Genomic DNA, 19,955 nt, shown 5'->3' on the forward strand with positions numbered 1-19,955 from the left:
CCTCTCTCATTGCATCCTCCCTCCTTCCACCCTCTCAATTTCTTCTCCCTCTCCACACCTTTTCTCTCCCTTCTTTCCATCTCAATCTTCCTCTTTTTGTTATTTGTTCACAGGATGTGGATATCGTTGGCTAGTCCAGCATTTATTGCCCATCCCTAATTGCCCTTGAGAAATAGGTGGTGAGCCTCTTTTCTCTTCTCCCTTTCAGCACTCTTGCCCCGCATTCCATCCCTTTTGTCCTGGGTTCATGAAAGGCAGCCTTACCTTAATGACATCATGAGTTGCAGCAGTGCAGCCACTTCCACTATGCTACTGCTCCACTCTGACATTCAGCATCATTTAGCTGTCCTCTGGCCTGTATTATAATCAATGCCAGCTTCTAACCCTGCTCATAGATCTCAACAACAAAATGACAACTTGTATTTAGCATTAATGTAATAAAACATCCCAAGGTGCTTCATAAGAATATTATAATGCAAAATTTGACACTAAGCCACATAAAGAAGGAAAGGTTTACATTCATGTAGTGCCTTTCACGGCCACTGGACATTCTAAAGCACTTTAAAGGCAATGAAGTACTTTTGAAATGTAGTCACTGTGCAGATTGGTTGCCGTGTTTCCTATATTGCAACAATGGTTCCACGTCAAAAGTGTTTCATTGGCTGTAAAATGGTTTGGGATGTTCGGTGGTCATGGAAGGTGGTCTATCAATTTAATAAGTTTTTATGATTGTTACCTTCTTTGTCTCGGTGTCTGATTATGCTCCTGTGGAATGCCATGGGATATTTTGCTGTCTTAGAGGTGCTATATAAATGCAAGCTGTTGATATAGTTGAATTTATTAGTAATTATTTAATGTATTTTTTATATGCCTGCTCGTATATGATGTAATTTCTGCAATGATTTTAATAAAATGTTAGTTTTTAGGTTACTGTACCACCAAAGGTGTAAACCATTTCAATCCATTTTCTCCGTAATATCACAGTCATTGTGAATGGATTGTCTAGATATGCAAATAAATATAAAACTTAGAACTGTCTTTATGTTATTAAAATAAGCTAGCCTGCGCAGTCTTCCCCGATGTAAACTTTTCCTTTGGAGTTTTCAATACTAAATGCACTCACATGTAGCTTTAATGTTTGTAGATGCTCATAATACTGAATAGCACTCCATCCTGGCCACACATGTGCATATAAGCAGGAAAGTCTGGGGAGCCTAAAGACCACCTGCCCTCGTGCATGTTGTGCCTGTGCATGCACTTAGAAGCTAAAAGGTGCAGAGCCTGTGGCCTGAAACATGTTTTCTTCCTACTTGCTGCCTTTTTCTCTGAGCTCAATAGTGTTAGTGTTGAGCATTCGCTGAACCTGCTAGTGTTAGCACTGTGTCTTGTCTGAAATCTATAGCCTGCTTGCCTGACAATGGCTGGACCAAATTACACAATGCCGATAACTTGAATTATTCTACAGCAGACAAGATCAAATTTTTTCCCAGAATATATACTTCACTCATAAAATTTATAGTAATTCATATTTGACAGTACATAAAGTACAATACATATCAATTTCTGACAATGTTCCATTGAAGCTCAACACAAACTGGAGGAACAGCACCTCATCTTCTGACTAGGTACTTTACAGCCTTCCGGACTGAACATTGAGTTCAACAATTTTAGATCATGAACTCTCTCCTCCCTTTCTGACCCCCCTTTTTCCAATAATTTATATATATTTTTCTTTTCCCACCTATTTCCATTATTTTTAAATGTATTTCCATCCATTATTTTATCTCTACCTTTTAGCCTATTTCGATCCCCCCGACCCCACCCCTACTAGAGCTATCTGTCCCTTGTTCGTCCTGCTTTCTACCCTTAGTGTTTCCATTAGCACATTTCTTAGCTAATATCACCACCATCAACACCTCTGTCCTTTTGTCTATGACATCTTTTGGCAATCTCCACCTATCACTGGCCCTCTATCCAGCTCTACCTGTCCTACTACCACCACCACCACCACACACACACACACCCCCCCCCCCCCCCCCCCCCACTTAAACCAGCTTATATTTCACCTCTTTTCTATTTTTCCTTAGTTCTGATGAAGAGTCATTCGTACTCGAAACGTTAACTGTATCCCTCTCCGCAGATGCTGTCAGACCTGCTGAGTTTTCCAGGTATTTTTGTTTTTGTTCTAGATTTCCAGCATCTGCAGTTATTTGCTTTAATCAATTTCTGTCAATGTGGCATTCAGAAGTGCCTTGAGATTGTAAGTTTTATTTACAATGTACATTTACATTTCATGTCAAACATTCTCTGGTGCTCAAGGGGTTTTAAATGGGCTCCAGCCCTTTGGTGTACGCAGGCAGGAGGGCCTAAGACTGTGCCCTTTCCCCATTGAACCTTTGTGGTGGTTACCCCAAGTTTTAGTGCATCCCTCAGCATGTAGTCCTGGACCTTGGAATATGCCAGTCTACAACACTTACTCATGGACAGCTCCTTGTACTGGAAGACCACAGCAAGTTTTGGGCAGATCGAAGAGCATCTTTCACTGAGCTTATAGTACCCCAGAAGCAATTGATCTTTTTTTGGTGTGTGTCCTTGGGAACAGTCTGTAGAGAAGAGACTCCTGTGTTACGAGCTGCTCGGGATGAACCCCAACAAAACTACTGCACCTCTTTCTGGACATTCTTTGCAAATGGTCACTTCCCCACTGCTGCCTAGAAGACAAGGAGGGCCCTTTTTGCCCCCAGCCAAGGTACATCTTGCTCTTTGTTTGAATGTTCTGGATATGAGGCATCCTGCCAGATAATTTTGAAAGTCTGCTTAGGGCACCAACCAACAGGATCCCCCATCTCTTTCCTGCTGGGCCTCAAGGTCCCACCACTGACCGCTGTCTCCATCCCACTGCTACAAGGACCATCTGTCACTTGTTCATGTTCTTCTTTCCAGAGTGCTTACTGATGTCCTGCCATTATCACATTCTGCTTTCTGATCTTAATGCCACCATCAGCACCTCCTTTAGCCAGCATCACCATCACTAAAACCCTTTTGTCCATGACATCTCTGGCAATCTCTCCTTTGCCTCCACCTATCACTGGCCTTCTATCCAGCTTCACCTGCTCCACCCCCCTTAAACAGTATAAATTTAATTACATTTTTACTTGTCTTTAGCTCTGAAGAAGAGTCATAAGAACTCGAAATGTTAACTCTGTTTTGAAGTGCTAGAAGCAGCAAGATCCCAGTGCACCCCAGCTCCAAAGCACCGAGTGCAGTGAAGCACCAGTGCACCCCAGATCCAAGAAGCTCAGACAAGTAATAGAGGGGAAAGGTGGCTCAAATCACCTCAGTTATACAATCCCTGCCCCTAATGTTACCTCTGCAGAACGATCCAGCAGTGTGAGACCAGGACTGGTATGTCAGCCCAGTGATGATGCAACAGTTTGCAAACACGAAGGGCATGCAGGAACACACCAAAGGGTTGCAACCAACAGAGGCAATTGGACTCGTAAACTCTACACGTTTTAAATGAGTTTAAAGATTGCCTCAGTTAACGTGCGTAGTGTTAAGGCCACAACACAATGGGCAGAATTTTCCAAGCCCGCTGTCAGCGGGCATGATAGGTGGCATGTGTGGAAAATATGGCGCGACTTGCTTCACAACGGCATGAAGGCAGGTTGCGATCATCCGCTCAGCCCGTCGATGGCGGGAGAGCTAATTGTAATACATCAGCATATAATTAAAAAGCTATCTCGCCAGGATCTTGAAACCCCGCCGTATCATCCATCCACATCAGCGGGAAAGCACGCCAACGTATTTCACAAAAGCACGCAGGCAACGTGTGCTTGGCGGCCTTCACTTTGGGGGAACTGAGATTAGTGGGCAGCAGTGTTCTCCACATCTCAATATTGTTTATAGGCCTCAGGGGTGCCGGGGGCAACTGATGCCTGGCCCTGGAGATGACTGCTGCAGGGGTGGTGTTCAGGGCCAAGTGTTGGCAAGCCTCAGAGATGACTGCTGAGGGGTGTCTGGGGGGCAATTGCTTGCCAGCCTCCAAGGCAACCGTTGTCGGTGGTAGGGAGGTCAAGTGCTGCCTTGGCTCTGCCTCCCACGTGCAGGCAATTGAGGTGGGGGGCAGGGTAAGCGAGGGATGTGGCCATGCATAAGGGACACCTGTATAAACTGACCATGCCTGTGCAACTGAGACAGATCAGGTGCAGCCACAGTGATATGATTGGGTTGGGCTCCTAGCCTGCCCACTCATGCAAGCAATGCGTGGGATGAGTGCACCCCAGATCCAAGAAGCTCAGACAAGTAATAGAGGGGAAAGGTGGCTCAAATCACCTCAGTTATACAATCCCTGCCCCTAATGTTACCTCTGCAGAACGATCCAGCAGTGTGAGACCAGGACTGGTATGTCAGCCCAGTGATGATGCAACAGTTTGCAAACACGAAGGGCATGCAGGAACACACCAAAGGGTTGCAACCAACAGAGGCAATTGGACTCGTAAACTCTACACGTTTTAAATGAGTTTAAAGATTGCCTCAGTTAACGTGCGTAGTGTTAAGGCCACAACACAATGGGCAGAATTTTCCAAGCCCGCTGTCAGCGGGCCACCAAGCGATCCATGCCTTACACCCCCTGCTAACCCAACCTCCAGGCACAGGTTTCGAGTCTGCCACCACTTTATTGGACCGTGGAGCAGTTGGACTGCACACGTTGTACAATCTCCTCGCCAACGCTGGCCATGTAGCAGTCACTGCTGGAGGCGCACACAGCCCCTTGCAATCTCAGCATCCCGGTTTGGACCAGTGTACCTCATGTTGCAGGTTGACAGGGCAACCATGCAGCAGTGCGATGATGAGTGCCATCTTTGGCCATCCGAGGGGTGACCAGCACTCTCCGGGAAACGTTAAGGGGTGGTCACACAGGGCCAGCACAGCCATGATAACCACATCTCTCTCTTTTTCATGCTGCAGGAGGACCACGTCAGAATCATGTATGTCTGATGACCTACAGAGTCCGTAGAAGGAGGAGAGAGTGACTGAGGTCCCTGGCTGTGTAAAGGTAGGAGCAGCAACCTCATGAAGAAGGGTGAGCAGGGGCTCCCGCGCATTCTGCCCAGGAGCAACAGCGAGCCATGGCTGGTCGGCGCGTAGCGACACCCAAGGTCAATAGATGCCACCTGCCATTCCTCCAGATGACTGAGAACCAGTGTCGCCAATGACTGCACATGTCTAGGGACCTGGTGGCTCATGTCTACCACTTACTGCAGGGCTTGGCGCAAAGGCGACATGGAGGGCATCCGCTGCCAGTGGCTGTGAAAGTGACCACAGCATTCAATTTTTATACCAGTGGCTCTTTTCAGGACGCCACAGGCGACCTCCATGGGATTTCACAATCTGCCACCCACAAATGCATTCAAGAGGTCATGGATGCCATCTTCTCCATGGTACACAACTTTGTGCATTTCGCCCGGGACAGGGATAGCCAGGATGCAAGGGCCATTGGATTTACCCTGATCTCAGGATTCCCACAGGTGCAAGGTGCAATTGACTGCTCTACACAATAGTGTAGTCTCAATCAGTGGGTGGGAATCAGCTTTCCGATTAAATCTGGAGTCAGGCAGGGCTGTCCTCTCTCACCTGTTCTTTTCGTGTGTTGCATAGAACCCTTTGCTGAGTCTATGAGGAAGGATCCGGGCATAAGAGGAGTGATGATCCCAGGCAGCGGAGGCACTCAGATCAAAGTCTCCCTGTACATGGACGATGTCGCCGTCTTTTGCTCGGATCCGCTGTCGGTGTGCAGACTGATCCACATCTGCGACCAGTTCGAACTGGCCTCGGGAGCCAAGGTAAATCATGGGAAGAACGAGGCCATGTTCTTCGGGAACTGGGCTGACCGATCCTTTGTCCCCTTCACTGTCAGTGCTGATGGCCTGAAGGTGCTGGGGATATGGTTTGGAAGGACCAGGGCACGCGTTAGAAACTGGAAGGAGCGAGTGTCTATGGTGAAAAGGAAACTCGGCATGTGGGAGTGGCGCTCCCTCTCCATTGCAGGTAAGAACCTGGTCATCAGGTGTGAGGCACTCTCGCTGTTGCTGTACGTGGCGCAGGCCTGACCCATTCCACACTCCTGTGTGGTGGCGATCATCCGAGCCATCTTCCGCTTTAGCTGGAGGTCGAAAATGAATTGTGTCGGCAGGGACGCAATGTACAAGCCTCTAGATAAAGGGAGAAAAAACGTGCCCCACATCGCCATCATACTGATGGCCACCTTTGTGTGTGGCTGCATCAAGCAGTGCGTAGACTCTCAGTACGCAAACACCAAGTGTCACTACATGCTGAGGTACTACCTGTCCCCGGTGTTGCGAAGGATGGGTCTGGCCACGATGCCGCGGAACGCTCCAAGTAGTTGGACCATGCCGTACCACCTGTCCCTCGTGGAAAAATTTATGCGGAGAAACACCTTTGACCACAAGTCCATCAGGCAGTGGTTGGCACGTAACGTGTTAGAGGCCCTGAGGGAAAAGGAGAGGGTGGATCCTGTGAGATGGTTCCCCGAGCAGACTGTCAAAGTCATTTGGCAGAATGCCTCATCGCCAGAACTTTCCAACAAGCACCAAGATGTAGCTTGGCTGGTGGTGAGAAAGACCCTCCCCATCAGATCCTTCCTACATGCCAGGAGTCTCACCCCCTCTGCTCGTTGCCCTCGAGGTGACTGTGGTGGGGAAGAGACCGTTGTTCACCTCCTTCTAGATTGTGCCTTTGCAAAGAAGATCTGGAGAGAGATGCAGTGGTTTCTATCAAGGTTCATCCCGAGCAGTTCTGTGACACAGGACTCTGTGCTCTACGGGCTGTTCCCAGCGACACACACCGAGACAAACATCAACTGCAGCTGGAGGATCATCAACTCGGTGAAAAACGCTCTTTGGTCTGCCCGAAACTTGTTGGTCTTCCAGCGCAAAGAGTTGTCCCCGACCAAGTGTTGCAGACTGGCATATTCCAAGGTCCAGGACTGCATGCTGAGGGACGCTCTAAAGCTTGGGGCAGCTGCTGCAAAGACGCAATGGGGAAGGGTCGCTGCCTATGACCTTTCTGCCACAGTGCACCGAGGGACTGGGAACTGTGTAGAGCCCCTTGGGATATACAGCTCAAAATGAATGTCTGCTAATGATTGGTATATTCATTGTTTGTACTGATGCACCTTGTGATACATCTTGTAAAAGTTGAACCTGATTGTATTTTTGATGATTTTGTATTTTTGGTGAGTTTGAAATGGTTTGAAATGTTGTTGAAGATTTTTTATGAATAAAGTATCTTTTTGCAAAAAAAAACCCTGCCACTGCATCTTGGTGCTCCATGGCGATCCACTGCAGAAGTAGAGGCAGTCTGCTGACTGTAACGCCCTGCCTGTGATGACTTTGGTGGGCGTCCTCTGGAGGGCCAAGACATGGAGGGCTCCAGCCTGTTTTCAAGGTCGTGCTGTATGGCAGTGGCACCCTCCTTGGCCTGTGATGCTGGAGCTGCTGAGGTCACAGAAAGATTGTATTCGGATGGGCCGGTCACTCCCAGAGTCACCTGCGTGGATGGCCCCAGAGTGTGCATCCTGCTGATCGTCCTCCCAATGGGTGTCCCAGGGCCCCTGACTGACTCCGTGAACAGAATGGGTAGCTGGAGTAAGATTGAGCTGCCCAGCGCCCCTCTCATAGTTGGCCCTCCAACAACACTGTTGGAGGCCAGCTATGGCATCATCGATGGAGTTAAGCCTGTGCAGCAGTGCAGGAGTGACGTCTGAGATCAAGGTCTCCATGGCGATCGCCATCCTGCCAGTGTTGACCTCAGTGCATTGCAATGCTGGCACTATCACCTCAGCCTGAAGACGGACGGACTCCTCCATCGTGCCTTGCAACCTGAGGACTGCAGTAGACATCCCTTCCTGATGTTCCCGAGTTTGCCTTCACAGCTCCAGCAACTGTGACATGACCGAGTCCAGAGGCTCATCATCTGACTCAGACTCAGCAACGTTCTGGCCTCCAGCAATCATCTGAGTGCCGGGGACCTGGCAAGTCCCTGCTTCCGCCTGTTTGTGGATCAGAAAGTGTGATGTGCTCACTAGATTGTGATCCCAAGGCTATTCTAAAGCTAGGTGGCACTGAAGTGTGTCTCTGCACTGGTGGAGGGTGTGGGTGAGCACTGTGACAGGACTTCAAGGAGGGTGCCTTCAGATTCCTCTTCAGAGGTTTCTTTGGAGCTTGATTGGAGGCCCTGGATCATGGACTCTGTCTGCTGCTTCCCAGATATGCCTGCGAAAGCAATTAGTGCATGGCAGTGACCTGTGAAAGAGAACAGATCACTCATGGCATGGTTGTCTGATGGATGTTGTACTGCTGGATCCTCACTTGGTAGAGCAGCACCAACCTCATCGTCAACACAGGACTGGTCCCGATCATTGCTAGCCAGTTGGATAGCTCTGTTTTCGAATTCTGTCAAAACTTTGATCTCTAGCATCCCTCCACCTGTCTGCGACATTTCCCTCCTGTTGTGAGCCAGTTTGTCCTGCATGGATAGAGATAGGCAGAGTGTATCAGGATGCCTGCTGGGCCAGAGGATAAGTATGCCTGGCCAGTGTGGTTGATGAGTGGTCCCATGGATGGGATGAGGACAATGATGGTGAGTGTAAAAGAGTGAATGGTGAAGGCCCTTGCACTGGCAGTGAGTGAAGGCCCTGTTGGATGTGTGATCGGTTTGTGAGTGAGAGAGTTGAGAGTGATGAAAAGAGTGACTTACCCTGGCAGAACGGAGGAGATCATTCATCCTTTTGTGACACTGGGTGGCTGTCCTCCTCTGCAGGGCATTTGTGCTGACCACTGCTGCCACCGCCTCCCAAGCCAGGTTGATGACTTTGCTGCCCATCCTGCAGCGGGCCTCCAAGGCATCCAGCAGTTGCTCCAGGGACCAGTCGTTGAAGCGGGGGCCTGCAGTCTTTTTTCCTTTGCTGACCACGTCTCCCGGGCAGTGGTGTTGAGCTGATGGTGATGAGCGCTTTGCTGACCACTGCCTTTTAAAGATAGCAGCCGGTGTGATGCAACAGTGGGGTGATGGTGAGCGGGCAAATGAGAGCCCGCTTGACATGGAAACGGCATGTTTCACAGGAGTGAATAAATAATGATTCAGGCGTGAATACCCGCCACTTTCGTCGGCAGGAAGGACTCCATTTTACCTGCCAGCTAACGCACTTAGTGCAAATCTGGGAAAATTCCTCCCGATGTGTTTTGACTTTGGGGTACCTTGCTAAGATCAAAGCCCACTTGCTGTTTCTGCAGGACTGTGGACCACCACACCTACAGGCAATGGTCTTGACAGTGGTCCCAAGGGTCATCTATCTGTTCAGGAGGCAAGGATTGTCATTTTTCCGGCTTGGGTATTTCACTGCGGAGAGGAAACTTATCCATCGCCAAAGTTAAGGAGGTGGTAGGCAGTTGCCTCCTCGTATTGTACAAAAATGCTCCGCCCCAGCTAATCAACGTGGAAACCAGGGTTCTAAACAGCATGTTTTTGATTCCCCAGCTAGTGGAAACAACCCTACCCATTAAAGACCCTTCAGAATTTTGTATGTTTCAATGAGAACACCTCTCGTTCTTCTAAACCCCAGGGAGTATAGGCCAAGTTTACTCAGCTTCTCATCATAGGACAACGCTTTTATCCCAGGGACCAATCTTGTGAATCTTCACTGTACTGCCTCCAATGCAAGTATATCCTTCCTTAAATATGGTGACCAAAACTACACATAGTGTTCAGGTGTGGTCCATGATAAAAGCAAAATACTGTGGATGCTGGAAATCTAAAACAAAAATAGAAAGCGCTGGAAAAACTCAGCAGGTCTAGCAACATCCGTGGAGAGAAAAACAGAGTTAACGTTTTGAGTCCGTATGGCTCTGAAGAAGAGTGGCTCTGAAGTATGGCTTTGATGAAGAGTCATATGGACTCGAAATGTTAACTCTGTTTTTCTCTCCACAGATGCTATTAGATATGCTGAGTTTTTCCCGCATTTTCTGCTTTTGTTCCCTTTCATCCTTTGCAAACATACCATCTCCATTGGCCAGAGCTCTGACTTAGAAATGTAAAGGCGGTTGGTGCATTTCTTTGGAATTTGATTATCGGCAATCACAGAGGGCATTAGCACCACTGTAAAGATAACGAGGTCCCTGATGGTTTCTGAAGGTTAGAAATCCCTCTGGCATGAGTCACGGCTACTCAGGGTAAAGCCTTGTCCATTTTTCTAATAAAAGTGATAATTTTATAAAGTAGCCAGGTTGACGTAGATATATATAGTTTCCTTCCTGCCTTCTGGCCACGACAAGGCAAATAACATAGATGATATTACTGGGAAATTAGATAAATACATTAGAGAGAGAAAAAAAAGGATATGCGGATAGGTTTAGATGAAAGGAAGGGAAGGAGAAGTGTGCAGAACGTAAGACTGGAAGAGACCACTTGGGGTGAATAGCCTGTTCTGTGTTGCAGACTAAATGATGGCAATGGAATTATTTTTCATGTGTTCTGCTGTTCTTGCATGGCTAAAGCAGAGGATGTAACTTTGCGTATTCATACAATGCAACTGCATTTTATATCTGAGTTTGTTTGGTTATGCAGTAATATAATTTCTTTCCCTTTTGATTTTTTAATTAACACTTAAGCTTTACGCTCCCAGACCTATCCAATTCTCAGTGTTTCATAGTCTACACTTTGCAAAAAATTAATTGATTCTGTGCAGAAATGAGTGCAGAGTGTCACAATGTATGCAGTTTTTGTAAACTGGAGAAGAATGTTGAGCATAAGAAACTTAAACATTTTCTATATCTTTGTTACAGCAGTTAAAGCACAATAACCAAGTGAACATACTTGAAGTATTCAGAAGAAAATGGAAATTGCATCTTGTGCTTGAGTACTGTGATCACACTGTATTAAATGAGCTGGAGAGGTATTCCAGAGGGTAAGAGTGTTTTAACTTAAATGTCTGATTACTGAAAATATTTCATACAGATGAGCAGGTTGTAAAATTATGAGAGTTTAGATTTGTTCAATTTGTCCTCTTTCAAAATAAATTTATTCAATGATTTGTTAGTTTCTACTGTTGTTCTTCTATAGGTAATATCCAGTAGCAAAAGTTCCACTAATGGCAGGAATATAAATGAAAATCCATTCTTCTACTGTTAATGCAAACTCCAGTTATCCTTATGTCATCTTTATGTTTGCTGTGTGCTGAGAGTGAGAACTAGGAGACTATTTTCATTGACCTATCCAAATTAAGCATCAGATGAAAAGGTCTTTAGCTTCTGCCAGACAAAGCTTGCATGCAGGATTTACCAAAACCAGTAACAAATCTTTAATGTGCTTTGCCTTCTGTGTCCCACCACAGAAACTTCTGGGTTTTCCCTTATATATTCAACTTCTGCCATTTCCTCCCTTCCCTTCCCAAGGGCTACAAGGAGCTATAGTTTTGCCTTTGCACACCCAGGGAAGAATTTTTCCACCGGCAAGCAGGAGTGGGGCCCGCACACTGATGCATAAAATGGTGGCTGCACGCCCACCGAACTGTCAAAGGCCTATTAAGGTGATGAACAAAGTAATTAAAACTGTTAAGAATGCTGCCTGTCCAACCTCAAGGTTGGCAGGCAGATGAAGAGCCCAGGCCGCCTTTGCATTTTCCATGAAACCTCATCCACAGGGTGGGATGAGGTTTCATGAAAGGTTTATTAATTATATAAATTTTTTTGAAAAAATTAATGGACATGTCCCAGCTCATGTGACAGTTTCACATGAGGGGACATATCCTTAAAATGTTTTTTTTTACCTTTATTACATTTTTCAAAACTTAAACTAATCTCCCTGAGGTACTTCCGTGCCTCAGGGAGATTTCTGCGCTCTTTCACGCACATGCGCGAAAGAGCCCAGGTCCCAACCCAGGGAATCCCCCCCACCTGCACAGGGAGTGCACAGCGCTTCCGGGTGTGCGGGCCTTAATTGGCCGATTGGGTTCGCGCTCGCTCCCGCCTGCCCCCGCAAAACCTCCCTGGCTGGGGGAGATTTCTGCCCCCAGTTTCTAAGGATCATAACAGTCCCTCTGCATCTTTATACAACAGATCAGAAACCCAAATCACTGTCTTGCAAACAGATTTAGCATACAAAATTGAAAAAACATTGAAACAAAATGCAAGAAGTAGTGGTACACTTAAAAAAGATGTTAGTCCACATTTGGGAGTACAGTTTAATGGTTTTGACACCATTCGTGGGAAGAATATAAAAACAATGGAAAATAGGCAATGTATTTTTGCCATGAGGAAATGGTGGTGGGGGTGGCTACAGTTATACAGAGAAACCTGAGAAGTTAGGGTTTTTCATTAGAGAGATGTAAAGCATGATTTGATATGTCTTCAAGATTATGAACAATTAGGAAAGCATAAATAAGGACAGATTGTTTCAATTGGTCAGCAAGACATTAATGAAAGATCATCATCAAAACTATTAAAGGGGAGGTTAGAAAAATATCTTCACACAGAATGTGGAAAGAACTAACACAGACTGCTGTTAGAACAGAGACAGTAAATTCTTTTAAAAGGGAATTAATTTGTTTTATCAAAAAGAGGAAGTTCTCTCGCTTCAGATAATACCCCCTCTCCTGCAAGTCTGCTGTCATCAACCCTCTCCTTAAATAAAATCCTCTGCTATTTTAAACTACCACCCTATCTCCAACCTCCCTTTCCTCTCCAAAGCCCTTGAATGTGCTGCCATCTCCCAAATCCATGCCCATCTTCCCAGACTCCATGTTTGAATTCTGCTAATCAGGTTTCTGCCCCTGCCACCGTACTACATCCATGCATATCAAATTCACACATGACATCCTGTGTGAATGACATCGTGTGTGACTGTGACGTATGTAAACTGCCCCTTCTTGTCCTTCTTGACCTTTCTGCAACCTTTGAAATGTTTGACCATAACAAAAAGCTTCTCCACTGAAGTCCAGTTGGGTGGCACTGCACTTGTTCCATTCTTATCTACCTAATCATAGGAAAATCATCTTCTATGTTTTTTCTTCCTGCCCCCCACTGTTCTCTCTGGTGTCCCCGAGCTTCTATCCTTGATGCCCTCCTATTCTCATTTACATGTTGCCCCTTGGCAACACTGTTCAAAAATGGAGTTGGTTTCCACATGTACACTGATGACACCTAGCTGTACCTCACCATTATCTATCTTGACCCCTCAATTGTCTCTAAATTATCAGATTGCTTGCCTGATATGCAGTGATGGATGACCAGAAATTTCTGCAATTAAATATTTGGAAAACCAAAGCCATTGGGTGGAATTTAACGCCTCTCCCTGAGGTGAGTTTGGAGGTGGGAGGGGTCATGTGATTGGGTGAGTGCAGACTGGGGATCACGCTGCCCTCTTGCCTCTCTAATCAACCATGTCAGGTTTGGCTGTAGCTTCCAAGGGAAAGTCCCTCATTCACAGACACTGTGTGCCTGATCAAGGGACCTGGCATCGGGAAGGGAGGCCCTGCAGGAAGCCACGCACCTGGCCTTGCTGTGGACTCCTTCCCCCCATCGCCGGCAACCCCCTCCCTGCGAACCCCATCCTGCCCACACTCATCTCTATCTGGGCATTCATCGGCAATCTTCAAGATAGACCACACTTTAGTACTGGCAGCAGGTATTGCTTCCAATGGCACTGCTGGTAACACAAAGCTACTGGCCTCTGATTAGCCAGCATCTCTCTGGCACAGGATTTCCACCTTACTGTGGTCTTAATTCAGTGGGAAGCCCGGAGCTGTTCAGGTAAATGCTTGATTACCTGGTAATTGTGTAAGGCCTTTTGGGGAAAAGCGATCTGGCTGACACCGGTTCTCCAACTGGTCACTGAGACCCGCGTTGCCCAGATTAAATTCTAGCTACAAATTCTATTCCCTAGTCACCTACTCCATCTCTCTCCCTGGCAACAACCTGAGGCTGAACTAGACCTTGGTGTCAGATGAGCTTCTGACCTCGTATCTGCCCCATCACGAAGACCGCTGATTTTCACCTCCGTAACATTGCTGATGCTGTCTGCACCTCAATCCACCTGCTGCCTTCCTATCTCCGTAACCTCCTCCAGTCCTACAACTCTCCAAGATATCTATGCTTCTTCAATTCTGCCCCTTTAAGCACTCCTGCTTTTAATTGCTCCACCATTTATAGCTGTGCCTTCAGCTGCCAAAGCCCTAAGCTCTGGAATTCCTTCTCTAATTTCTCTATCTCTCTTTCCTCCTTTAAGGCATTCCTTAAAACATAGCTCTTTGATGAAATATTTGAACATCTGCCTTTATATCTCTTTATATGATTCAGTATCAAATTTTGTTTCATCACACCCCCGTGAAGCATCAGGAATGTTTTATTATCTTAAAGGTGCTAACAAATTGTTGTTGTTGAAGCAGATAAATGGGATTAGAACCTGTAGTTCATGAAGAAAATACTAGCAAAGATTTGCTGGTCTGAAGAGTCTACTGTTGTGCTGTAACGTTCTATGATTGTTCAAGTTTAAGTACCCTAGAGGTTAATGGAGATTGCAACAGGTGTAGTAACTGAGTTGCTAGCAATTATCACACTCTAATCTCTCCTTCCCTGTTGAATCACCTTATCCATATTTCCTCCTACTCTTATCCCTTCTCCACTCTTTTCTCTTGCCTGTTTCTCCCACAATCTTTCCTATTCACCTCATTCCCAGTTCCTTTTTTTAACCTTTCCTGTTTCCTTCTCTGCCCTCTGCTCATACCACCCCTAGTTTTCCTCTCCCTCCTCAACTTCTCCATCTTCACCATTCCATTTGCTACCTCTCCTCTCTCCCCATCCTATAACCCAGCCCGAGCTGAAAAGTGCCCTTGGTCTTGAAACCCTATGCACAAATCCGTGAGAAATCCACTAGCCTATTAAAAAATATTTTCCTCTTTGTTTCCATTGAGAACCCAATTTCTTCCCACTACTCCTTGAGTCAAAGGCCATTTGGCTACATCCAGTTTGCCAGTAGAAACTACAGGACACGCTATCTCACCCCATGGACTTAAGGTATTTCTGTTTGGGACGCAAATGTAATGAGCAATTAGGAGCTTATATATTGCTAAACCAAGAAATCATGCTGTCAATCCTTTTATTCTGTAACTTGCAGCCTTTACTGCACCATCTGCAAAACAATAATTCCAATTTTCCATAGTAATTTGCTTTGACTCCTTAAAACCTATCCCCTAGACCAAGGTTTTAGTCATCTTTTCTAACATTTCTTTGTGTCTTGGTGTCAAATTTTGTTCAATAATGCTCTTGTGGAGTGCCTTGGGATGTCTTACTATGTTAACGTCACAATATAAATGCAAGATGTTGTTGTTATGAGTAATCTAAGCACTTGACCCACCTGCCAGTTTCCCTCCTTTCCCTCCTTGGAAGTTACAGCATTTAGTTATCCCCCTCTGCCACTGTATCTCCTCTTCCCCTCCCCATTATGCTAATGGAGTGGCTGAGTTCAGAAACTACCTCTCTCTGAAATCGTAAATACAAACCCAGTTCTTTTTAATCATTGGAAAAGTTTTCCTGAACCAGTCATAACTGTAAAGTGGTATGGCATCTGGTTCTATCCACCCTAATTAGCCATACTCCACTAGAAGGCGTAGGCATTTCTCTGTTCTTTGCAATTCTGTGCACTGCTGTCATTCTGCCCTCCATCCAGTTTCTGATGTTGTCCATCCATCCAGTCCTTCTCCAACCTGTCAGATCTTTCTACTATTGCCAACACTAGACTCTCATCCCGCCTTTTCCAGTGGTCATACTTTCTCAATTTCTGCTTCTTCACTTTGGCTAAAAGCCCACAAGATGCTGGGGCTCTGATTTTACTCCGGACAAATTCATTGGGCAGAATCGTCCCAGATTTGCACTAGGTGTGGAAGCAGACAGGTAAAACAACATTTTACTCACCAACTGCGAAGGCAGGTTTTCTTGCCGTATCGTCCCAAACCCCCCTCAACATCATTTATGCATTCCCAGGAAACACGCCATTTCCATGGCGGGCAGCTGGGCTCTCATTTGCCCGCCCTCCATCTGCTTGCTGTTTCATCATGCCGGGTGCCATATTTAAAGTTCAGCTGTGTGCACACATCTCAGTGCTTCTAGCCCATGACTGCTACAGAAAAGGTGTGCATGAAAGACAAAAAGACTTCAGCCCCCAGGTTTAGTAATACGTCACTGGAATGCCTTTTGGATGCTGTGGAGTCCCACTGGAATGTCCTCTACAGCTGCCCTGGCTGCAGGATGGGCAGCGGCGTGACCAACAAGGCTTGGGAGGTGGTGGCAGTGGCGGTCAGCGCCAACGCCCTTCAAAAGAGTACAGCCAACCAGTGCTGCAAGAGGATGAATGATCTCCTCTATTCCACTAGGGTAAGTCACTCTTCTCATCACTCTCAACTCACACACTCAAAAACCCATCACACATCCAAAGGGCTCTCATTCACTGCCAGTTCAAGGGACATCACTGTTCACTCACTCACAGTCACTGTCATTGTCCTTATCCTGTCCCTGGGAACCACTCACCACCCACACGTCAGGCATACTTGTCGTCTGAGCTGGCAAGCATCCTGCTTACACTTTCTCCATCTCTATTTATGCAGGACAAGCTGGCACACAACAGGGAGGGGTCGCAGACTGATGGAGGAATGCCTGAAATCAAGGTCCTCATGGACTTTGAAAACAGAGCCATCCAGCTGGTTGGCAACAAATCTGGACTGGTCCTCTGCTGATGGTGAGGTCAGCGGTGCACTACCAAGTGAGGGTCCAGCAGTGCAACATCCATCAGACAACCATGCTGTGAGTGATGTGTCCTGTTTCACAGGCAACTGCCATGCACTAATTATCTCCCCTTGCTTCCACAGGCATACCTGGGAACCAGCCGACGGAGTCCATGACCCAGGGCCTCCAATCAAACCCCGAAGAAACTTCTGAAGAGGAATCTGGAGGCACCCTCCTTGAAGCCCCATCAGAGCGCTCACCCACATCCTCCACCAGAGCCGAGACATACTCCTTGGTGGGACCTAGCTTTAAGGTCACCTTGGGATCACAATCTGGCAAGCACATTGCACTGCCTGATCCACGGCAGGTGGCAGCAGAGACGTCACTGGTGTCCGGCACTTGGAAGACTGCTGCAGGCCAGAAATTTGCTGAGTCTGAGTCAGATGACAAGCCTGTGGACTCAGTCATGTCACAGTTGCTGGAGCTGCTAAGCCAATCTAGGGAACAGGTGTCCGCTGCACTCCTCAGATTGCAAGGCATGATGGAGGAGTCCGCCTGCCTTCACTCTGAGGTGATAGCGCCCGCATATGCTCCGAGGTCAACACTGATAGATCTTGGTCCAGGACATCGCTCCTGCACTGCTGCATGGGCTGAATTCCATCGCATCTTGGCCTTTTGGCTAAGATCAAGTGTAGTCGTGAAGCGATGGCTATAAACATTCGAGCCCCATACCATGGGGTACGTAACACTGTCCAGGTGAGGGTGAAGGTCAGTGAAGGAGGAGCACCAATGGATCGAGCCTTCTTCATCAAGTGGATCCTGTTGAAGGCGTGTGGATTTGAAGCGGAGGAGATCTACTCTGTGCAAGGCTTCCCCAGCGCTGGATATTTCAACGTGACTTTCAAGTGTGTGGCAGCTTGCGTCAAATTCCTGAAGGTGTTCAAGGAGAAGAGAGCCCAGCTGGAGATGAAGATCCTGACGGTGGAGCCGCTCTTTGCTCTGCCGTTGCAACGGGACCGTGTGGTGACGGTGCATCTCTACAACCCCTACGTCCCTGTCGCCGATGTGTTCACCTTCCTCGCCAGGTACATCGACAAGGTTGGGAGCTACACTGAGGTTAGAGACGCCTTTGGGATTTGGACATGCAAACGCCAGGTCAAGGTCAAGTTCAAGACCGATGGTAAGGGAGCCATCTTCCACCCTCCTTCCAGCCTCGCTATTGGGGGAAGATGTGGCTACCTTGTCTACGCTGGGCAACCCAAGCTTTGTCGCTCATGCGGCAAGTCTGGTCATGTGGCAGCCAACTGCAGCGCCGCCTTCTGCAAGAACTGTAAATAGGAAGGGCACTAGACAAAGGACTGCAAACAGACTTAAGTGCTGCAACCTTTGTGGTGAGGCAAGTCACCTCTACAGGACCTGCCCCAAACGCTGCCGTACAGAAGAAGTGGCAAAGCGCTAGGGAGTTGGAGGACGAGACACCCAAGCTCCAGAACGTTGGAGACAATGAGGAGACCATGGCACCCCAACTTTGCCCACAACCCGAAGAGGCCAGTGCGCCCCAGCCCCAGAATCTGGGAGCAGTGAGGCGCTCAGCGCACCCCAGCTCCGGGAAGCCGGGAGCAACAACGCCCCAGAGGGGAGAGGATTGGAGAGGGACTTCTCCAACAGAGGACATTTCAGATCCCGCTCTCTGCACGAACCCCCAGATGCCACTTGAGCAGAACAATGGGGAGATTCAGGGCAGTTTCCTCAGCCCATCCAAAGTGAGGCAATTTGTGAACACTATGGGTATGCAGGAACAGACCAAATGTCTGGAACTCTCAGAGGCAACAGGTTTGGGAAGAGACTAAATGCTTTAAAATGGGTTTAAAGATTGTATCCATAAATGTGCGTAGCATTAAATCTACTACGCGATGTGTTGTGACCTTGGACTACCTTGCCAAGGTCAAAGCTGACCTGTTGTTTCTGCAGGAGTGTGCGATACCGCACCTCAACTCCTACAGGCAATGGTCACGATGGTGGTCCCATGGGCCATCAATCAGGTCGGGAGGAAACAACTCTTCTTCCTCCGGCCTGGGTATTCTGCTGTGGGGAGGCATCTTCACTGTCTCCGAGGTTAAGGAGGTGGTGGGCAGGTGCCTCCTCGTAGCAGACGTAATGTACAAGAACGCTCCACTCCGGTTAATTAACGTGTACGCCCAGGCACAAAAGGCCGAGCAGCTGGAGGTTTTTTAGCAGCTCCCACTGCTGCTTGGGACCCTGCTGGATGATCTGGCAGGGCCGACAGCAGATTGGATGCTACGTCTAGATCCCTGATGGAAACAGTTAATGATGCCAAGCTGCACAATGTCTTCAGCAACCCTGCAGATGGAATGCAGCGTAGATACACCTGGTCACGGCCAGACGGGTCCATCCGTTCTAGGATAGACTCCCTGTTGGTATCCCATGCGTTCGCAGTCAGATCCACCGACGTCAAGCCGGTGTTCTTCTCTGACCACTACCTCCTACTGGCTGACTGTCACTTAGAGGAAGACCAGAGGGTGGGCAGGGGGGCATGGAAGCTAAACGTGCAACTGCTGACCCCAGAGAACATTGAGGAGCTCAAGAGGGATTACAAAGGTTGGGGAACCATGCAACCCCTCTTTGACTCCCCGACACACTGGTGGGAAGTCACCAAGGGAAACATCAAGAGGTTTTTCATCCTCAAAGGCGCCCAGAAAACTAGAAAGAAACAGAGGGAAATGTCCCGACTCCAGAAAAACATGCAGAATCTGCTACGGCTGCAGTCGATGGGGGTCGATGTCAAGGAGGAACTCAAGAGGTGAAGAGCCAGCAAGCCTCTCTCTTTGCCTCGGAGGCCTCCAAGATCATCTTCTGTTCCAGAGTCCACTCCGTGGAGCAGGATGAATCGTGCTCACGTTTCTTCTTCCAAAAGGTACACAGAGAGAGCTCTGTGATCAGCAGCCTGAAGGAAGAAGATGGCTCAGAAAAGTAATCTCAGTCCGTCATTTTGAGGATCAGCAAATCCTTTTATACCGGATTGTAAGACGTGAAGCCCACAGACAGCATGGCCTTCCAGTCCTTCCTGTCCTCTATCACAGAGGTCTTAGACGACAATACACGGGAGAGCCTGGACAAACCGCTAACTCCTGACGAACT

General features: G+C 47.6%; 1 protein-coding gene across 1 annotated transcript in view; it reads left to right on the forward strand.

Annotated features, from left to right (window-relative positions):
- The window catches only part of LOC121271134 (cyclin-dependent kinase-like 4), a 100,153-nt gene that overhangs the window by 56,129 nt on the left and 24,069 nt on the right, over positions 1 to 19,955 (forward strand). The window contains exon 5 of the mRNA XM_041176898.1: positions 10,866 to 10,987. Coding sequence (XP_041032832.1) covers positions 10,866 to 10,987 — 122 coding nt within the window. The remainder of the gene's footprint in view (positions 1 to 10,865; positions 10,988 to 19,955) is intronic.

Source organism: Carcharodon carcharias, chromosome 2 (assembly GCF_017639515.1).
Source record: "Carcharodon carcharias isolate sCarCar2 chromosome 2, sCarCar2.pri, whole genome shotgun sequence".
Taxonomy (NCBI): domain Eukaryota; kingdom Metazoa; phylum Chordata; class Chondrichthyes; order Lamniformes; family Lamnidae; genus Carcharodon; species Carcharodon carcharias.